Below are 22,301 nucleotides of genomic sequence, written 5' to 3'. Positions count from 1 at the left end.
CATACCACAAGCAAAGAGGCACACCACTTTGCTCAGCTGACCACTGCCATGCAGAGATGCTCATTTTGCCAGAGAATAGACTCCAGACCTCTGGCTGAAACCTCTTGGTTTTTAAATGCTGGCTGCTGCTGCTGCTGCTAAGTCGCTTCAGTCGTGTCTGACTCTGTGCAACCCCATAGATGGCAGCCCACCAGGCTCCGCTGTCCCTGGGTTTCTCCAGGCAAGAACACTAGAGTGAGTTGCCATTTCCTTCTCCAATGCATAAAAGTGAAAAGTGAAAGGGAAGTTGCTCAGTCATGTCCGACTCTTAGCAACCCCATGGACTGCAGCTTACCAGGCTCCTCTGTCCATGGGATTTTCCAGGCAAGAGTATTGGAGTGGGTTACCATTGCCTTCTCTGAATGTTGGCAAATAACTGATTAAAAAAATATACAGTAGCACTACCAAAACACAAACCTCTACAGGCTACCAGGTGGCAACCTCTGGTCCACTGTAAACATTTCATTTACCGTCAAGCCAGTAAGATAGAGCTACACCTAGGATGGTCCACGGGACTTTTCCACCAAGCCTCCCCTGGTTATCCCCATTCTTGCTCATCACCCTCTTTGATGGGGCCCCCTGGAGCTTACATCTATGATACACTGTAACATTTTTATGGACTTGTTCTATATCTGAGCTCATTTACCCAGGGATTCTATTGTGCTGGATTAATCACAATATACTGGTCTGTCTCTTCCCCCAGCCTGTGGACTCTTCAGGGCAAAGATCATGCCTTGTTCAGTTCTGTGTGTATTCCCAGTGAATGGCATGCTGTAGGAGCTCAACAATGGATGGATGGATGGACAGGTGGATGAGCTAGATTGCATGAGAGGGTGGATGGTACAGAAGGAGGGAGGGAGGTAGGGAAGGACAATAATATTAGAAATTTATTAGGAGTCTCTATGTCCTGTCTACCTAGCACCATGTCCTAAACATAATAGGTGGTTGGTTACCTTTCAATGACCCCAATGATAGAAGGTATTTTTTATTATCTTATTTAAAAAAATTTTTTGGGGGGGGAAAGACTGCATAGTCTTTCTAGATGCCCCTTTCTAGTATCTGCCAACCATGAAAGATTAGGCATCTAGGTGGCACAGTTGGTAAAGAATCTGCTTGCCAATGCAGGAGACGCAAAAGACAGGGGTTCAATCTCTGGGTCAGGAAGATCCCTTGCAGAAGGGCAGGGCAACGCACTCCAGTCTGCTTGCCTGGAGAATTCCATGGACAGAAGTGCCTGGTGGACTATAGTCCGTGGGGTCGCAAAGAGTCTGACAGTACTGAGCAACTGAGCATGCATGTGCCTAATATTTCCAGGCTCTGGACTGGATGTCAAGGTGACAGGCTGACAGAATAACTGCTCGCCCGGTGCTGGGAGCTGCCGAGAAAGAAACCAGACTTCCAGGCTGCAGCCCTCTCTCACCCGCAAGCTCTGGATGCTCTTCTCATCCCGGTCGTCATCCCTGTAGAATTTCCCCAGGACGACTTTGAGGTCTGCCGTCTTGATCACGGTGACCCTGCCCAGGTCGGTGACGCAGTGGGCAGCCACCACCACGGTGCGCTCGTTGACCAGTGCACCGCTGCAGACCAGAAACCAGGCATCCTTGGGCAGACTGCCCCCGTGCACCCCGCCGGCCCTCCTGTAGATGGCAGCCTGCCACGGCCAGCGCGTGCCCTGGGTCTTCGGAGCAGAGACGTTCTCGGTTTTCCCACAAACTACGGAGAAAGCACCAGCTCAGTGAGATAAACTCAGACCTTCCCATCTAGAGGGGAATGTGTCAATCAATCAACAGAGCACATATCTGGAAAGGTGGGCCCTACAGGTGTCAAGACCACAGAGCATCTAACCTTTTTTTTTTTTTTTTTTTTCCTTTAAATACTAATCAACCACCTTAACATGCTTGACTATAAAGTCGAGGGTTATAACTGGGAGTCTTACCATCCCAGGCACTTACTGGGTAAGTTGCCTAATCTTTTAGAGCCTCAGTCTTCCTGCCTGCAAAATGGATACTGTAATCACAACTAGGTTCTTGCAGAGAGTGGATGAGATGATGTATATAAACAGACTCAAAATATCATGACTACTGCTATAAAGATGACCACCTCGAACTAAGCCATACTCTTCTCCTCTGACAAAAAAGGATGGGGGTAGTAGCTTAGTATGTGCAAAAGCCCATTCCAGACATTTCCATGTATTATCTCAGTAATCATTATTATAACCTGTAAGTAACTGATACCTCATACTTATGAATAATAACATAATTAATACCATTGGGTGATGAGGATGAAAACGGGGGCTCCGGTAACCAATATGACATAACTAGAAGTTCTCTGGCACTTTTAATCCCTTCCCCACATGGTGTTTAATGACTGTTCTGTCTCTTTTCTCCAAGTAAATATGATAAAATCATCCACAAGAAAGCATGCCCCCTCTTCCTCAAAAATTCATCTAAGATTTAATCATCTCTCCAAATAAGTTTAGCCAAAGGAAGGAAACTCTAACTGTGGAATTTCAGACTTCACCAAGCTGGGGGAAAGTATTAGAGGACTATTCTTTTGGACCAGGATTTTTTCCCCAGCAGTCTTCAACAGGGTCAGGGGCTTTTCATAGGCAGCCATGAGAGATGCAAGCTGTTTTAGTGCGAGGACAAGCCTTGACTCACTAGGGATGCAGGATGGGGCACGGCCACTCCACTTCCCAGTCCTTAGACACGTCCTCCGGCTGCTGCCCAGGCGGCGATAGAAGGGTGAGATGCACTCGTACTGGAGCTGGGTGTGCAGATGTTGGTACCCAGGCGGCAGGTCTCCAAAGGGAAGGACTGGCTTCTTGGTAGGGGCGTCCTGCAGTTTCTGCTTGCTGAAGGCTGATGAGTATAGCTGGTGTAACGGCGTCTCCCTGCATCACGGCAGAGGGGCCCGGAGAGAGAGGAGGGCAGGAGACAGTCATTACAGCCCTTTTAGTATCCATGCCAAGCGCCACGAAGATGTTCAGTTACGAAGGAAGAAAACAATAGCTATCTCATCCTCTGTGTGTGGGTGATTCGCTCTCCCTTTCTCCTCTCACCTATCTCTGTCTCTGTCTCTCTCTCACACACACACATATCTCTTCTACCCCTGAGCAGATTTTCTTGCACACGTCAACCTTCTATTTATTCCTCCATTTCCATTTCTGGCATGCCTCCAGCTACCCAGGGTTTTAACCAAAGAGCATAATATCTGACATAATAGCTGCTTTCCAAAGGTACGCTATACATGCACACACACACACACACACACACACACACAAATTAATTGTGAAATTAAACAAGAAAAGAAGTTAATTTCAAGGGAAGAAATCCAAATGACTGCTCTGCTCTAACTATTATCATAATGGAGCAATATAAGGAATTGACTCGAACTAAACTGTGTTGATAGAGTAGCTTGATTTAGCAATTAACGGATATAATTAGTCCACCTCAGAGAATAGAACCTTCTCTCAGAGCGCATTGATTGGGAGAAATAAGAAGCGCTGTGTGCAAATGTGAAAAGGCCTTTTAAATGAGCCCTGAAGTTTAAGCCCCCGAGACCACTCTGGGGTTCTTGGGAGAGAGGTATGCATACTACACAGCTTATGCTCATTTTATATCAGTGCATAATGACTATTAACTGACAAGTTAGATTTCCTTTAGGAATCAATGTTTTCATTCCTGTTTAATGCATGGAGAAAGGAAGCCCAGAGAGGTAGGTGGGGATGCTGAAGGGCACACAGGAAGCTAAGACAGGACCCCAGATAGCACTGGGCAGTCACGATTCTCTCCTGGTGAGAATACCATTGTAAGAAATGTTTCACATGTCCGTACAATGCTTTGCTCAGAGCAAATATTCCACCTACATTGATTCCATTCTACAAATCTTTAGCTCATATTTAGAACCAGCTCTGTAGCTCAGGGGGCTTTTGTACTTGCAGACAAGCTCAGGTTTTGGCCACTGAAGCTTCGCATTGCCTTTGGGGGTTCCTGGATGAGTCTGCTGAAGACCGTCATATCCTTGCCCCAGCAGTGAATCTTCCAGGGAGATATTTGCCTTACATTTAATCCTTAACAATTCCTAGAGGCAAACGTTAGTGTGATTGCCCTTATTTTTGAAAAGAGGAAACTAAGGGCTCTGCAAGTTTAGGAATCTGCCCAAGAATAGCCAGCACTAAAGAGAGATGACGGAACCAGCACTTGAACCCGTCCATCCAATCCAGCCGTTCACTCATTCACTATTGTGGGGGTGTCCACCATGCGGCAGGCGCTATTCTAGGTACTAGGAGTTCAGCATAAACTAAACAGAAAATGTTCTGCACGCGTAACTTTCAGTTTTTTGGTGGGTTGTGAGGAGACAGAAATTGAACAAATAAACAAGCAAATGTCAGTAGGACAATAGGTGAAGATGGATGCCCAGGTGCAAATTGGAGATCTCTGTAAAGGTCAGAGAATACTGGGTAAAGAAGTCAGCTCAGCAGTCAGGGTGGAGGCAAGGGTGCTATCCTTTTTAAAGGACGGTCATGGAGGGTCTCTCTGCCAGGTAAAAACTGAGTAGGGAACTGAAGGAAGCCAAGCATTAAGCCTCGTTGAAATCCAGTGGAAGCAACTTCCCTAGCTTGCCACCAGGGGTCCCCACCTCTGTCTTTTCAGGAGAAAGACTAGGTGGGCTCCCCGCCCAACCCCGCCCCTCGCCCCGAGGCTTCACATCCTTCATCAGGGGCTAGTCATTCATCTCTGGTTCCTAGCTCCACCAGCCTGCTTTATCTGATTGATCACTACCAAGGACATCTTTCTAAGCCACGACTGACTGTGTTTGGTAGGAATGCCATCTCCCTAAAAGCTGCATGATAAATACGCAGTCATTTTAGAAGGACTCAAGTATTAAAATCCAGCTCCTCAAGGGCCATCTTAAAGTCTGGCTTCCCACCAGCCACTGACTTTCCCACGATCCAGTGAAACCTGTACATATTCCAACAGTTGCTACCTCTTGGCTAAAGGCAGCTAGCTAATAAGCCTCATCTAACAGGCCCTTTTCTTTCCTGGCAAGTCAACACGGAGTGTCCCTAAGAAACCTCAGACTGTCTTTGGCCAAACACAAGTAGGGAAAGGGGGTGGAGAAAGGAATGGTCATTTGCCTTTAAAGCAGAGTTCAGGTGTTTCAACCTCACCTTGACTGAACCTGCATTGGAAGAACTTTCCGTCTCACCAGGTCTGAGATCTTTGGTTCTCGGCAGGCTAGAAAGAAAAAGATAAAGCTGCATAACCTTTTCCATACTAACTGTTCACACCATGAATTCAGATTCATACCTGACCACCCTCTCTGGACACCAGTGCACATTCCCCAGGCTCTCAGAAGTGAGACGTATCAGCCAAGCATGAACAGCTCGCTTAGCAAAAGAGCATCCTGAGAGACTTCCCTGGCGGTCCAGTGGTTAAGAATCCACCTGCCAATGAAGGAGAGCCAGGTCCGATCCCTCATCCAGGAAGATCTCACATGTTGCAGGGCAACTAAGCCTGTGAGCCACAGATACTGAGCCCATGCTCTACAGTCTGTACTCTATAACAAGTGAAGCCACCCCAGTGAGAAGCCCACGAGTGCAACTGAGACCCAGCATGGCCCAAAATAAATAAATGAATTTTTAAAAAACAGAGCATGCTGAATTTCATTTATTAATACAATGGCATCCCCCTTTGAAGAACCCAAGTAGAATAAGAATGTCTGCAGAGCTGCTCCACCCAGGTGATATGAAAGTGTGAAAGGATTAGTCACTCAGTTGTGTCCAACTCTTTGTGACCCCATAGACTATAGCCCACCAGGCTCTTCTGCCCATGGACTTCTCCAGGGAAGAATACTGGAGTGGGTTGCTATGCCCTCCTCCAGGGGATCTTCACAACCCAGGGATCAAACCCGAGTCTCCTGCATTGCAGGGCAGATTCTTTCCTGTCTGAGCCACCAGGGAAGCCCAGTGATATGAAGCAATAGTAGTTAATAGAATTATCCATTTACGTAAATAGTATTAGCAAACTAGATCAATATGGAATAAAAGCCAAGGGCAAGGTTCTAAAATGTAGCCCAAGATAGGAAATCACAAGGTTCTCATTTAAAACTGAACAGCAGTGTCAACCAACAATAAGTCTTGAGTAACTGATTCCTCCAGGTCCTTTCTCTGCAATTAAGGCTTCTAATGATCCTTTGAGGGCAACTCAAAGCCTGGTTTAGTTTTGTTGAAGTCTCTCTTTCTTCACAAGTGAAAAGGAATCCTTCCCATCTCACTTTCCCAATCAAGCAGCCAACATTTGTCTAATTAGCAACCTAGGGAACTCTAGTTGTATTAATTTGTAAGAGAAGGGTTGACAAAAAATCTCCAAGGACATAGGTAACACCATTTCCATACCTAATGAAATCAAGACTCATAGTCTGTGCTGGTGGGGATGAAGGTTGCTCCTGGCTTAAGTCTAAAGTCTTTCTTTCACAGACTTCCTCTTTCATTCCTTTTCCCATGATTCAGGTTGTTGACAAACACTCAGAAGGCAAAGTGGAGGACTGAAGCAATCATCTGGATAATCTAGGCCAAGGACATGCTTTTCTTCAGGAAACAACCAGTTAGTTGTGTGTGTGTGTGTGTTACTTGCTCAGTCCTTCCACCAAAAAGAGCTATTGTCGACTTGGAGCAACAAGTGAATCAATTTGATAAGAAACTACGGGGCTTCCCTGTTGGTTCAGTGGTAAGGATCCACCTGCCGATGCAGGAGACACGGTTTGATCCCTGATCCTGGAAGATCCACATACCATGGAGCAATCAAGCCTGTGTGCCACAGCTACTGATCCCGGAAACCTGTGCTCTAGAGCCTGGAAACCTCGCCCACTGAGCCTACCCACCCTAGAGCCCGTCCTCCGCAACAAGGGAAGCCACTCCAACAAACAGCAGCCTCCGCTCTCCACAACCAGAGAAAAGCCCGCCCAGCAACGAAGACCCAGCACAGCCAAAAACAAATAAAAAGTAGATAGATAAATAAAATTGCACACACACACACACATATATATATCAATATATACATGATATATGTATAAAAGAAACTACACATGCCTACTGTCATGGAGTCAGGTCCAAACTTCCTTATGCAACGTCCCATTTGTTCTGGTCTCAAACTACCTTTTAAAATTTACCTCCCAGATTCCCTGATTGACTCATTTTTTTACTTACCATGATTCTTTCACTTTACACTTTTTGTCTTTCAACTGGAATATCGTCCCAACTCCTCTTTATCTCAATAAATCCTTCCCTGCTTCCCAAACGGGCTCCAGTCCTCCTTGCTACAGGAGAACTGGAGCTCATATTTCTCAGAATACACACCACTCATTTGCTCTATAACTGTCCTTTGAATGTTCAAGGGTTTATTGTCTTTTAAAGATGCTTTTAAACATTTTAACATTTCAAACCTCCCTCCACACAGGCCGGCAGGGATGATGTGTCTATTGTGTCTTTTATTTCTTGCATTGATTTAATGTTGCACAGAGAGTAGATAAATGTAGCCATATAAATGCATATTAATTGTTTCAGTTCTATCCTTGGGGTTACACATAAAAAACTCAGCCTTGTCATCTCTCTAAACTGCTCTGATAACTACATCACTCTTCTTGATCACATCAAGACATTGTGATGAGGATAAACTAGTCCTTTGGCGGTCTAAAAAAGATGCACATGTTTTATGGATGGTTTTCAAAATAAGAATAATATACGATTTCAGTAAGAACTTAAAAGAGACAGGCAATTTTTTTCCCCAGGGCTTCAAAAACAGGTAGGGGAGCTACCAAAATGTTCAGCAACTCCACTTATCTCTACAGACTTCAGAAATATTTGCCAGTCACCTTTTATGCAGATTGGCTGTTTCCCTGACCACTCTCCATTCTGCTGGCAAGTTCTCATCTCATTACCACTGAGAACATAGGAGCTGTTACAAAAGAAGGTCAGGACGGTGCCGATTTTTGCATAGTGCCCATGGATAAGCCCAGGGCCTCCTGTAATTTTCTTGTACCCATTGACTGGGTCCCCAGGGTCTGAGCAGTTTCTTTCTTCAAGGACTGAAAGTGAAAAGAAAAGAAAAGGAGCGTTATTAAGAGTCTGAAGCATTCCATTTTAGCACTGAATCTTTTCACGTCTCATTGAATTAAAAATGCAGTGATATGGAGCCTGCTAACAATGGTACTCAAAGGAATTACCAAGAGAAAACGCATAACATAAAAATGCATGCATTAGACATATCTTCTTGTTTTAACAATTTATTCTTAAATTGAGAACTGTTTCACACCATATATATATATATATATATACATTTGACACCACATCAGGCTCTCATGTATTCACATTCATTTGCTTCCCAAATTGTGAAATCTGGACAGGCCTGGACAAAATAAACATTTTGCCTAGATTTTATGCTCAGTATGCAAGGATTGTTGGTATTCAGTATTGTAATATCATCTTCTTCATTCCCTAAAGCTTGGGCAATTAAATCAGACTATTCAGTTTCCTATTTGTGTTGTACCCAGAAAGTAGAATAGATTAGAAATGAGAGTACATTTATGAATTTAGATTTTCTATTTCATCTGCCAGAACACTGGGTGTGTTAAAAGTTGTAATTGAAAAACACTAGAGGCAATATAAATTCAGAGATACAACAAATTCCCTTAATCTCCAAATAGAACTTTTCATCTAAACATTTAACAATACTCATTATAGGAGATCTCTATTCTCTCATTCATACTGCACAGCTACTTAGAGTAAAATTGGCATCAACAAAGCTATCCTGAGCACCGAACAGGATATTAGATATATCCTGGAAATATTCGATCAGCTAGACAATATATTTTTCTCAAATGGATTATGGTACAATACTGAATATTACTTGCCTAAGGATACAGAGTAAGTCCCCTTAGAATTCAACCTTTAATTACTGAGTTTAGATAACAATCACTCCATCAGGCTCTCTAGTCTCTTTTTAATCATTTTTCTAAGATATGGGCTCATCCCTATAAAACAGGGGCTTTCCCAGGTGGCTCAGTGGTAAAGAATCTGCCTGCCAATACAGGAGACACACGTTTGATCTCTCATCCAGGAAGATCCCCTGGAGCAGGAAATGGCCACCCACTCCAGCATTCTTGCCTGAAAAATCCCATGGACAGAGGTGTCTGGCGAGGTAGCAGAGTCAGACACGACTGAGCACATTATAAAACAGTCTCCACACAACTCAGTTACGCATCGGACATTCTTTTCTTCCCTTAAGTGTCCCAGTTACTTTTCAAATAACCTGCTTGCTTGCCTCCAGGCAAGAAATGAATATCCATTCATATAACGCTTCTATAATATTTCAGAACTAAAAATTAATACATTGTTCCTATGTGCAATTTGGCAAAGTTCCTAAAACTGGTCAAGCTCCTGGTTTGTCTACTCTAAGACTGCTCATAGCTCACATGACAGATGATCTCAATGACACTCTGTGCTTTGGACTATGCATTCTGAGCGATCTCCCTGGTGGTTGATGCCAAAGCCCCATTTTAAATGTCAAAAAGGGATCTCACTGAGTGAGTTGTTTAAAAATACCAAAATGGCATAGAGAAGGCACTGTACTTTTTGAAGCTTCAAGTGGACTCAGAAAAATCCCAGTGCTTATACTTCTAGGAATCCCTGGATGATGTGGAATGAAGAGGCAGAAAGAGCCTTCCATATTGCTTCATTGACGGGCCACTGTCTTATAGTTCAGACTCAGTTGAAACTGAATACATAGCCCGGAAACAACCGGAAGAGCCCACAGACTTCAATCATCCCAAAAACATATGTCATACCTGCAAGTTTCAGAGAGTGGAATTCGTTGTCAACATAAAAATCAGACAGTGTTTCATAAAAATCTGTGTTACTAGCTTCTGACAAAATTTAGCTCTGGAAACCCTATATTCTCACATGGCAAGAATCAGCTGGTGCAGGGAGGAGCTTCTCTACTTAGACAGGATCACATTCTTGCCTTGGTCACAGTCCCCACCCACCAGCTGTCTGGTGCCCACAGAGATTTCAATCTGTGACCAGTCAGACTATCAAAGGGCTATGACTTGTGTAATTCAAATGTAGCTCCTCATTCCTTTTGAACTTTGCTTGCTAGAGATCACAGCCAAGAAAGACTGAGTGATACTTAAGGCCTGTCCTGGAATACGGAAAGAAAATGAACTAGCCTCTAGCCATGTCAGCCTCAGTTAGAATACAAGAAATCACTTTTCCTGTAAGCCTAATCATTGGATTTTTCTCCGCTTAGAAGTAAGTACCTTCACGGTCCATTAGGCTTCCACTTCATGATCTCTTACGTGTGAGATGGGTCCTATTCCTATTACATTTCATGTGGGTTTAACTGGCAGGAACCTTGGAGAGTTCTCAAGCCCTTCCAGGTAATAAAGCCTCATGACAATCCAGGTTCTTCATGTCATTGAAAAGAGTTTAAAGGAAGATTTAAAGGCCAACAGACTCAGAATATCTAAACACGTCTGCCCAAGGTGGAGGAATTCTGCCACATTTCTATAATTCTTAAATGCATATTCCTTTCTAACATGACATGTCTGAAATTAAAGACACATGCCTACTTTTCTTGTAGGTATACTTCTCTTTCATTTGGTTTTAAGTTATGCTCATGAAATATGACCAGGGTTGAGCAGGATGATGCTTCCAAGGGAAGGTTCAATGGAAGGTGAGACCATGTGGCTGAAATTCAAGAGAAACGTAGATGTTCAAAATAGATTCATAAAGGATTCAGATAATGGAGTTGTCTGACACAACTTAAAAATAGACTGAAAATATTCAAGGAAATAAAATATAAAATTGAGGACTTTGGCAGAAAACTTTCACCTTAAAAAGTAACCCAAGGAGAAATCTAGAACACAAAAGTTATAATGACATAAAGTAAAAAATTCAGTGGATGAGTTTAATAGCAAATCAGATACAACTGAAGGGGACTGACAAACTGAAAGATAGCTTCAAAGAAAAGACTCAGTATGAAGCCTAAGAAACAAAAAGATGAAAAATGTACAGGAAAATGTAAATACATAGTAAGAAGGTTAATAAATACATGTAACTGGCATCCCAGAAGAAAAGAGAGAGAATGGAGGAAAACCAGTATGTAAAGAGATAACAACTGACATTTTTCTGATGAAAGACACTGACCTACAGATTTACAAAGTCCCAACCCAGATAAGTATGAAGAAAATCACACACAGACATAGCGTAAAAAGCTGTTCAAAATCAAAACCAAAGAAAGAAAATTTAAGCAGCCAAAGGAATAAAAGGACTGGAAAAGCATACTTTAAAATAATTGCAGTCATTATCTCTGGTTTGTAACTTTGAGAATGTTTCTTGCTTCTTTCTACTATTTTTTTCAAGTTTTATAATCAGAAAGTGTAGCCATAAGATTTTGTATTTTATAATTTTGTTGTTGTCCTATAGCTATTATTTTTTAAAGTGTCAGGGAGATGGTTTGGGTATCCCCCACTAAGCCTATAAATCTACATTAAGTCTTCATGCCTTTTTTATGTGTGCTCCCAGACCCTCTCTGCCCCCTGCAAATCTCTTTACCATCCTGCATAACCATAGTGTAATCCCATGTTCCATGAACTCAGATTTAAATGTTTTGCCACTAGATTCTGGTGGAAAAATAGTGGCCTCCAGGATCAGATAGCTATACTCAAATACACAGGTATTCAACAAATGTCTGTTTGTGGGTATAAAGAATAAAGGCCAAAATGTACTCATCTTCCACTTAATAAACTAGGGCCTGGGAAAATTAATCTTTTCAGGTCTTGTTTTCCTCATCTACGAAGCAAGATAATAATACTTTTCTGGTTGGTCTGGTTTTGAGTAGCAATTTAAACTACACATAGTCTCTACTTCCTTTGTTTGCCTTTATTTACAAAGCATCCAACTGCCTTTAAAAATCAATTCCCCAAATGCATACACCTTAAAGAAAAATCCATAAAGGAATCTAATTATTGGACCTTTTCAAGTACAAAGCAATACTTTTTGGTCTCTTGGCAATGCAATGGGTTTCCAGATCTGGGTCCAGTGTGTTGATTCAGACTTCCAGGTACACCAAGCATGGTCTCTACATTCATCTATTTTAATCCTGTGTAATGAAGCCTTAAAATTATATTCTTACATCAAACATCTACTGAGCATTAGTCTCTCTTCCCTCATTTATTTCCTGTGCTTTTCAAAGCTATACCTTCTCCTCTGATGCTTTTGAAGGGAATTCTAAGACTTCCTCATCCATCCTTTTCTCTCCCAGTTTAGACCTCTACCTGTTGGGTTCATAGACCATCTGCATCTCATCAGAGCATCTCCCTAGGGTTAGATTTCAAAGCTATCTCTCTTTTCTCCCTGTGGGTTCTCTGTTTAGAAACCTCTGTATCTCCCCACTGAACAGACTCATGATTCTTTCCTATTTGATGTTTCAAGAGCTTTTGATTTCATTTCTCCTCGGTGGGATGGATGTTTTCACACAAAGCCAAATGAGAATTTAAAACATCTGCATCACTGGTGTGAAGGAGCATCAAACTCCTGCTTTGCTAAATAAAATATTCCATAATTAGTCATAAATAGCACATTGTCCTATCACTTTGGGGACTCAGCCTAGGCATATAAACACATTAAGTTTAGCATGCCTTTACATGCTACCTTGTAAGCAAAGGCAGTACTCAGGATGCACTTCTCTGCAACACTGTTTCAGATAAACGTTTTTAAAAAGACCTTCTCTCCCTTGTCTTCTTTGCTCTTCAGGCAGCAGTATTAGGCAGTTCACTGTGGTACCACTTTACAGAGGAGATGCAATGGCTTTGCAGGGCTCTTGTAGTGATCACTGTTGGTGCCCCATCGAGGTCTCCTCTTATCCTTTCCCAAGCTCTGTTTCTATACATGTGCTTTGCTGCTGAGAGCTGGCACCTGCCACCTTCACAGACTGCCCTTGGGCATGGGCACCATCTCGCCCAAATGAAGAGCTAAAAAATGCCTAGATTTTTGGCCCCTTCATGCTCACCCCAGGGTTGCCTATAGCCAGTGACTGATGGGTGCGGAAGCACAAAGGCCCCACTCCTGTTCTTCAAGGTGTGATTTACACTTCCCAGCACCTTATAGGATGGGGCTGAGTCTGGGAGTTCAATTAAAATCACTTATGCTTGGCTTGTTCCTCTTTCCCATTTTCCTTCTGCAACTTCCTTAGTGGTAGATCCTGAAAGTATTCCCTTTAATAAATCATGTGGACCCAAATGTGGCTCAGGACCTGGTTTGGGGAGTTCTGCTGTTTTCTTAGCCCTGGGCATCAGAACCCTTCATGCCTCCCCATGGCAGCACTCCTGGGAGTGATGAGAAGCCCAAGAGGTGGTTAAGTCAACCCCTGGCACGGGGCTTGCTTGGCTTTCCGCACTCCTAGGAGATCTTGGGGAGGACGACTGGCAGGGCAACTAGAAAGGTCACATCTCATCAGAGGGTCTCCAGCCTCCACAGATAGTCTCAGACTCCAGCATCCCATCCCCCAAGCTCCATCAGCAGGGCTGTTTTGACCTGAAGGGAACAGGAGCTTTAAGACATGGACTTCCCCAAGCTGAACAGTGTGGACCCAGAATACACCATCCAAGGATTCTCCTTACTGATTTGCTGCTGTCTGTGTAAAGCCAGGGACCTTTTGCAACCCTGGGGTACAGAGATGGCCCCAGCAATGACTGAACTTCCCATGGGCCTGAACTGTGGGTCTTAGAGTTGGACTTAAGTTGATTTAAAGCAAATAAAGTTATATCCTTTTCTCCCCTGATTGGTCCACTAAGATTCATAGTCAGCATAAGGTATAAGAGCTAAGAAGACCAGGTCCAGAAGGTTTTATGGACCATGACCATAAAAAATGGACATGATGATAGAGACATCAAAAAGTATATCAGGGTACTGTAGAGACATTATAAGGAGAAGCGGCTTTTTGGTGCACACAAATAACACCGCCTTCTTCATGCCCTCTGCTCAGATCAACTACACTGACTATAACAAACGGAAGTTCACACTCTTCATTCCTAATTTAGGGAGACGGTCCATTTCCCATCACCCTAATGATCACAAAATTCAGAGGGCAGATCCAGCTGTGGCAAGAAAGCAGACTGCTTGTTCCATTATATTACTCTATCCTTGCTCACAAAATACCTTTTTATGAATGAATCTAGAATTTCAATACGATACACCAGATTCATGAGTATTTGTCTTTTCCTTTCTTCTCAAAGCTATAAGTTCAAATTTGGAGATAATACATAGAAAAAAGCCCCTAGGAACCAAAGAATTGGTTCCCACCAATCCCACTTTTCTTTCTGGGAGCCCAATATGTCTTTCTGTAAGGGCTTGTGAATTGCCGTTGGCTGTTGGTATCACTGATGACTTTTCTCGCATCCTCTATTCAATGGGCGCCTCCTCTGTGTCCAGCAGAATCAGGTATTGGCAGATGTGCTTCTGTAATTTTCACATGAAAAATTTTCATTTAAACCCAGACAACCCAAGGCCCTCCCCTGCCTTATTAAAATAAGTGCTTATGTAAGCACTTATTAAAAAATGGTTTGAGGCCTTCCAGAGACTTAACCCCCAAGTCTTCAGGGGAATGGAGACACACACATATAATTTTTTTCATTAGCACCATTTCATCCTAAATGACTAGTGTCTAACTTTGCTTATAAAATTATATCAGAACATAGGAAGGTCTAACCAGAGAATAAAGTAAAGGTAATCACTGGGGCCTTAAATAATTTAAAGAGGTGTAGGGGGGCGGGTCTCAGAAAATACTAGCCAACCACAGCAATTGACGGTGGTGTGGGTTGCACCAAAGATTCCATCAGGTACGATTAACTGGGTTGATACAACTCAGCCTTTGTGTTGCCTGAAAGATTACCTCTTAATTTACAGGCAGACACCTGGGTGAAATGGAACCAGGCTCTATTTTAGATGCTTAAGCTAAGAATAATCATTTGGGATTTGTTGGAATCTGTTGTATCACATGTGTGTTCTCCTTGTGATACTAGACAGATATGTTGATACAGAGACTACCATTTAACCAGGGCACATGTTACAGTTAATGCAGCGAGACCAATTGATCAAGGGCACAATTAGGAAAGAGGACGCAATTAGCACAGACCCGGTGATGCTTCCTTACGATGGGAGCAGCCGCTTTCTAACATGTGTCTGAAAAACGGTAGATGGCAGAGGATGACCAAATCCTTCAGATTTGAAGTCCTTTGGGAGACATTATAGGCTCTCTCTAGAAACATTACTGGCATCTCCACTCACTTGTACTACCCCATCTCACAAAGGACTGGGCTGGCTCTTTCACACCGAGAACAGTGTGTGTGTGAGAGTGAAAGAGACAAAAGAGAGAGAGATCAATTCTTGGATTTAACATTGAATCTTTTTAAATCAATAATACAATCATACTTTGAGCATCCTTTAGACAATGTAATCCTGAAATATATGTTACTTAGCATTGATCAATGTCTTACCCAATATTTTAAAGAACCAACCAAATAGTGATCTAGCTGACTTGAGCTCTATAACTCTATTAAGTTAGCTCCTCAGAGAAATATCTTCACAAATTATTTTAGGTTGGGTTCTTCTAGAAGCAGGCTGGGAGAGACAGATTTGAGTGTAAGTAGCTTATGTAGGTGGTGATCCCAAAGAAAAAAAGTGAAGTCACTCAGTCGTGTCCAACTCTTTGCGACCCCATGGACACCAAGCTCCTCCGTCCATGGGATTTTCTAGGCAAGAGTACTGGAGTGGGTTGCCATTTCCTTCTCCAGGGAACTTCTCGACCCAGGGATTGAACCCAGGTCAAGAAGGGCCAAAAGGAGTGTAGGGGAGTAAGACACAAAAGTTTTTATTATTAAGAAAGTTACTACTGGGGGCAATGGAGTTTCAATGCCATTGGGAAACTCTGGGAGACCGTGTAGACTATGCCTCAGAGTCATACTACCCAGAGAGCAATGGATATGAGTTATTACCTACAGACCACCGTCAACTATTTGTTGAAAGATGATGAGATGAACATTAGTTCCTCAGCACTTCAGTCTTTGCTCATATATGAGTCAATGGACTCTGAGAGCCAGAGAAAGCCCTTAGGCAGAGCTGCAGGAGCCTGGGGCTGGAGGTCACTGGGTCAACAGTAATAGTGTTAGCATAATAAAGTCTAGCTACCTTTTGTTTTTCCCAGGAAGGTGGAAGAACCCAGTTTTTACACATGTTTGGTATAAAAAAGGTTAAATTTCTGTTATTTACAAAGTCCACCTTTAGATAAGGAGAGGGAAGAATTAGGGATTAAAATAACACAAACAGTATTTGCATCTGCAAATGAACTTCTATTTGCTTTCCGTTAATATACAATGAGAGCTATGCCAGCGAAGGCCTTTCTCTTTTTTGCTTTTGCTGCCAAGAAACTCAGAATCGCAGACTTTCTGAGGCTGATCATTTCATCTGATGCAAACGTTGGACTTACTCTCTCATCCCATATAGTGTCCTCCTTCTCTGTTCTTGTCCCACTTCTAAACTCTCTTACTTTAATTATTATTTATACCCTGCGTGTGTGTGTTCAGTCGTTCAGTTGTGTCTGACACTTCACAGTGCCATGGACTATAGAGCTTCAGACCCCTCTGTGCATGGGATTCTCCAGGCAAGAATACTAGAGTGGTTTGCCATTTTCGTCTTCCAGGAGATCTTCCCAACCTAGGGCTTGAACCCGCGTCTCTTGCATCTCCTGCATTGGCAAGCAGATTCTTTACCACTAGCACCACCTGGAAAGCTGATTGCTTACAAAAATGGTTTGATGTCTTTTACAAAACTGCACCTAAAAAATCATACATTTTTTTCCTCAAATTTTATGTTAATGATACATTTAGGGTAATGAGAGAGTCACCTGAGCAAAACACTAAGGGGGACCACTCTGTCTCTTTAACAGGAAATATTAGAGCTATAAGAATATCTTGAGAGTTCCAGCAAGGGACACAGATCCAAAGTCAACAACATTCAGGACTCCATTATCCAGCTGGCAGTGTGAGCTGGGGTATTAGCCTCAACTCTTCAAATACTCTGCTATCCACCCGTTCTCACTTGTCACCAAATTCAAAGGAACAATTTGTGATAATTTCAGTTCTATTTGGAAAAGGCATTAACTTTCTTTTTTTTTTCTTAATATATATATTTTATTGAAGTGTAGTTAACTTATAATGTTTCAGGTGCACAGCAAGGTAATTCAGTTATACATATACAATATATTATTTTTAAATTATTTTCCATTAGAGATTATTACAAGATATTGCTATAGTTCCCTGTGCTATACAGTAAACCTTTGTTGCTTATTGCATATCTGTTTTTTTTTATTAGAAATCTAGCATTCTATTCATACTAAGTCAAACAAGTGGAATCAAAATGTCACAAATTTTTTAGTTGGGCAAAAATTCATAAGTTTTCTAAAATATATATATTATTTATATATAAAGCATTAACTTTCTTACTGGGACTTCGTTCATCCTGGAAACCTAACTTAATATGAGACCAACACCCAGAGACAGCCTTCGGACAGGCTTGAATCCCTCTCGCACTTCTTCCTGTTCAGTTTGTATCTGAGTCTGGTGCCTTTGGATCCAACATCTTTTACCTCCAAAACGTCTTCCCCAACCAGGAACAATGACACCAACTGGTGATATAACCCCTCCACTGAAAACCCTTTTTATCCCTGTCCAGCTGATGGAACTCTGCCCCCCTGATGTTTTCCAGCCTTCCAAGGTTGTGAATGAGACAGTGCCCATGTGAAATTATACTTGGACTGCACACACTGCTATTTGTTCATCTGGCAGCAATTTGGAGGCTGAGGCTTTCAATTAGCTACTTGATCTTAATCAGTATTGTCCTTGGCTCCTGGTACACTGTGTCTTTCGGATACCACTTTTCTGGTGTTTAGATGGCCTATTTCATTAGACAGCTGAAACTCCCTGTGCCTAAGAGACGGTCCGCTTCAAAAAATCCTCAGAAAGGCCTGGTTACTTTGCTTTTGTTCAAAATCAACATCCTCATTTGGTAGAGTCGATGGGTAGCTTACGTAACTATAGAAACTTAGTCATCTTCTACCTGGTGGATGTGTTCAGTAGGTCTTCTGAGGGCTCCCTCAAATCTCAGAATGTTTCTGAGTCAGCTCCAGGGGATGGGGCTGGACGGATAGGTAATAACCCTAAACTACTAGGGGAAATGTCCCCCAGCGGCATTCATCGTCAACTTTTCAAACGTGAAGTATGCTCACAGTGAAAATAGTCCAAACAAGGAAATTCCGTTTAGCTTTGGGGATGGAGAGGATGACCTTGCAGAGGAGTCCTGAGCTTCAGACGACATTCGAGTCCTGAGATCCTGCCCACTTAGTAACTCTCATCATCACCATCATTACCAAACACCTTTCTAGAAGAAGTAGTATCCGGGAAACGCATGGCATGACCACTCTCCTGTGTGCCAGAAAAGGGCTAAAATTGGAACTGCTGTACAGTTCTGTCAAATGAAGCAGGAAAATACACCAAAGAGCCCTGCCTTACCTTACCAGTGCCTGGTAAGGTAACAGACACTCAACTAACAGACACTCAAAAATGTCTGGTTGGATGAGTCTGCAAAGTGGGGAGGATCACCGTACCTACCCCAGGGGGGTGTTGTGATAATTAAATGAGACAGTGTCACACAGAGCACAGAGTCTGGTCTATATTGAGAATGCACAGAATAACTACCATTGTCATTTTTAATACTTGGGTATCAATAAACATGCCTTGTGTTTTGCAGAAAAGAAGCTTTCATCTTCTGAGGCAGGGTGAGGGACAGGTGGTGAATGCCCCACAAGGCAGGAGTTTTTAAGGAAAATGGGAACACTGTAGCCTTTGTCAAGTGGCTGGAGTCGGTCTTGGGGTCTGCGATAGCAGGTAAGTTGCTTCCATCAGAAGGTAATTCGGCTTTGCTCTCAAGTTCTTCTAACTCTTCTTATCTTCCCACCACTTCCCTCCATGGGCATATAGTCCATCCCAGCTCTGATGAGTTACTTCTTAACCCAAAACCAAAATAAATCCTACCCCTGCATGAAGTCCTGCCTCAGGGACCTTGTCTGCCAAAGCAAAAGCCAAGAGGGTCCCCACAAGGAGCAGGCAAGTGGAAGCAATGTCTTAGTAAAACAGTGGTGGACCTGGCCCATCCCACACTGATGGGCACTCCATCCCAAGCTCTCGGAGTCAGTCAAGCTGAAGAGCTGTTTATGAGGCTTGATCTGTCCTCTTACTATTTGGCTAGAATGCCATCCATCACTAAAACAATTGCTGACCAGCAAAATGCACCCCATATATACCAATCCTAATCATCTTACTCTGAGTGAGAAGAGGCAATGCCTTGATTAAAAGGCCACAGATTCAAGGAGCCCAGCAGAGTTAAGGCTAATATGTCATTTGGTCTATGTAGACTCAGATTTACCCAACAAAAAATGATTCAAATGATAAGGAAATTTTCTCTCTGAATTATAAAAGCAACCAAATATTAGATAGTTATGAAAGGGCAGCTTCTACTGTGTTCAGTGACCACTTTGGCTTTCCAGATCTAAATCCAAATGAGACAGCATCCCTCCAAACACGCTAAGAAGGGTGGCAGAGATTCATCTCCATGTTACAGAGAGACAGCAGATGGGAGGCTCTGGTATAGGAAGTGTAAGAAGGAAGCAGACTACTAGCTAAGCATCCTCCCAGGGCTCCTTCCATCTCCGAAGGCTCTGGGCTACTGAGTGCTGGTGGGTAATAACAGTGGATCCCCAGGAACTGTTTTTTTATGAAGTTATCCTTATACCCTTCATGTCCTCTCCAGCCAGACCGTGAATTCTCTTTTCTGCCCTGTTGCTCTAATTTAATATGCAAGGGATGCTCTGGAGACTTGGTCTCCTGTATAACCACAGGGGACAGACACAGAGTCCACTTCATGTTAACGAGTGACCATTAAAAAAGAACCATGAAAAATAAGGAGGCTGACCAAGTAACATGATGCTTGGGGCAACGTGCCCTGGAGTTTCCCAATCCAGTTCCCCCTGCTATTACTCCATGTTTCATCTCCAACAGCCCCCTATTCTGGCTGTTCTGGCTACAGAGACTCCCCATCCATCGTGCCACTGTGCGTGTCTACTCCTGGAATCCAGGGTTTCTTTATAACAATGCCATTGGCAGTGTCTACCTGTCCTTTAAAACCCAATCTTTCTTGCCTGGATGCGGGTGTAATGGTAGCAGTCCTTAGCATCCGGCAATGATTCAGGGGGAACAGTTCACAGAAAAAACTCAGAAACTCTTGGGAGAATTCTCTTAAACCTTGAGAGTCTGAGAAAGGTTTGTCATGATCATCTAGTTTGTAGAAACGAGTGCTGATGCCCTAACCCCTCAGACCATCCCTGCTTTCTGCCAAACTTTTAAATGGCTACATGGGCCCAGAAGTAGTAATAAGAATAACTGCTTCTATCAAATTCAGTATAATTCTATCACTATCTGTATCAATACACAAGTATCTTAAATGGATCATCTCATTCCCTCCCTGCCATCACCCCTAAGAAGAACTTGATAAGATTTTCCTGGAATTTATAAGTGGGGAGACTGAGACTCCTAGGAGGTAAATTACTTGCTCAAGACTTACCAGGCTGGTAAATCGCAGATTTAGAACCAACCCAAAGTCTTTCTGACCAGAGTCCAAGCTCTCCACCCTAGGTTGTGTCATCCCAGTGTGGACAAAGGTATTCTTACCCGTCTTCTACATGTTAAGGATGAAACAGAGCTTTCGGACTCTAAAGAAGCCAGTACAAAATTCCATTTTTACAATGTCTTCCCTAAGAGATCTTAGAACAAATACGCATGAATCCCAGCAAGCCTGCAGCCCATTATTTACCTGTGATGGGAGAGGTGACTGTGACCCACAAGGGGTCTCAGCACATTCTTCACTATTAAGGTCTCCTGGAAAACCCCAAAGTTCCCAGTCACTTATTTTGATGAGAAACACGGGTTGGCCCTTTGAAGCTAAAATATAAAGTGTGCCTCTTATCCTAGGCTGTTTTCTTCCCAGTCCTCGGGACAGGCTAGTGGGAAACCTCCTGATGCCCCAGAACCCCAATGAATCCAGAGACACCATTTGTCTTTAATTGGTGGAAGCCGATTTGTGTTGTTCAAAGGCGCGTCTGAGCCCGCAGGGTGAGCATTGTGCCCCAAGATTTAGCCCGTTTCATCGCCCTTCATTAGGATGCAGGGGGGAGACCTCGGCACCGTCAACTGGGCCAGAGGAACAAAGGCGACATGGAAAGTGGAGCGGGCAGTGAACCCCTCACTCTCTACTTTCAAAACAAGACTCCAACCCTTTACTCAAGAACTTACTTTGTCCTTCTGTTCCATACAAAGAAACAGGAAACTTCAGAGGAAAAAAAAAGGGGCCCCAGTTTCTTACATGGTGGCCCAGGGAGGCTGGGGTTGCAGAGGGTGCTGGCAGGAGGTTAGCTTGGCCTCAGAGCTCAGGAGGGGCCACTCCCCTGTTTTGTTCTCAAAGGAGGTCATCTGGGAGCAGGAGGAGGTGGTTCTTCCCTGGAAAACAACTTGAGGAGAAGGTGGAGTTGCAGTCAGTGAAGACTGCCCTCAGGGCTCTCGCACCCTCTCACTAACCCAATGGGAAAACCTGGTGTTGATTGTATCTTCTTGTTCATCTTGCTTGCTCGTTTAGTCGTTAAGTCCTTCCAGGTCTTTTCGTGACCCCATGGACTGTAGCCTGCCAGGCTCCTCTGTTCATGGGATTTCCCAGGCAAGAATACTGGAGCAGGTTGCCATTTTCTTCTCCAGGTTGTTTATCTACTACCCCACAAAATCTGAACAAAACATCTCCCCTCAGACTCAAAGAATTCCTTTGAAAATAAATCCATTTCCAACTTGACAAGGATAGACCGAGCTGCTGACATGCATGTTCTAATTCTTATTTTGAGGACTGGTGTTTATAATGGCTTGTCTTGTAAGCTGGTAAAGTGACTTTTGGTGACCACTTTGGCAACAGCTCTCCAAAGTTTAAATACGGGTAACCTTTGGACTAACAGTTCGACATCTAGGAATTTTTTTACAAAATACCTTTGCATGTGAACAAAGAAACATGCAAGGCTATTCATCTCAGCCTTTTTCATAATAGTGAGGATATT

The 22,301-nt window shown here is 43.1% G+C and overlaps 1 protein-coding gene across 1 annotated transcript in view; it reads right to left on the bottom strand.

Moving 5' to 3' along the window:
• PAMR1 (peptidase domain containing associated with muscle regeneration 1) overlaps positions 1 to 22,301 on the bottom strand; it is an 80,238-nt gene that overhangs the window by 1,315 nt on the left and 56,622 nt on the right. Inside the window, exons 7-10 of the mRNA XM_006062353.4 lie at positions 7,915 to 8,127; positions 5,213 to 5,279; positions 2,700 to 2,932; positions 1,460 to 1,752 (exon numbers count right to left, since the gene is read on the bottom strand). Of these exons, the coding sequence (XP_006062415.3) occupies positions 1,460 to 1,752; positions 2,700 to 2,932; positions 5,213 to 5,279; positions 7,915 to 8,127 (806 nt within the window). The remainder of the gene's footprint in view (positions 1 to 1,459; positions 1,753 to 2,699; positions 2,933 to 5,212; positions 5,280 to 7,914; positions 8,128 to 22,301) is intronic.

This window comes from Bubalus bubalis, chromosome 16, assembly GCF_019923935.1.
Source record: "Bubalus bubalis isolate 160015118507 breed Murrah chromosome 16, NDDB_SH_1, whole genome shotgun sequence".
Classification (NCBI taxonomy): Eukaryota; Metazoa; Chordata; class Mammalia; order Artiodactyla; family Bovidae; genus Bubalus; species Bubalus bubalis.
This window is presented reverse-complemented; position numbering and strand designations above follow the sequence as displayed.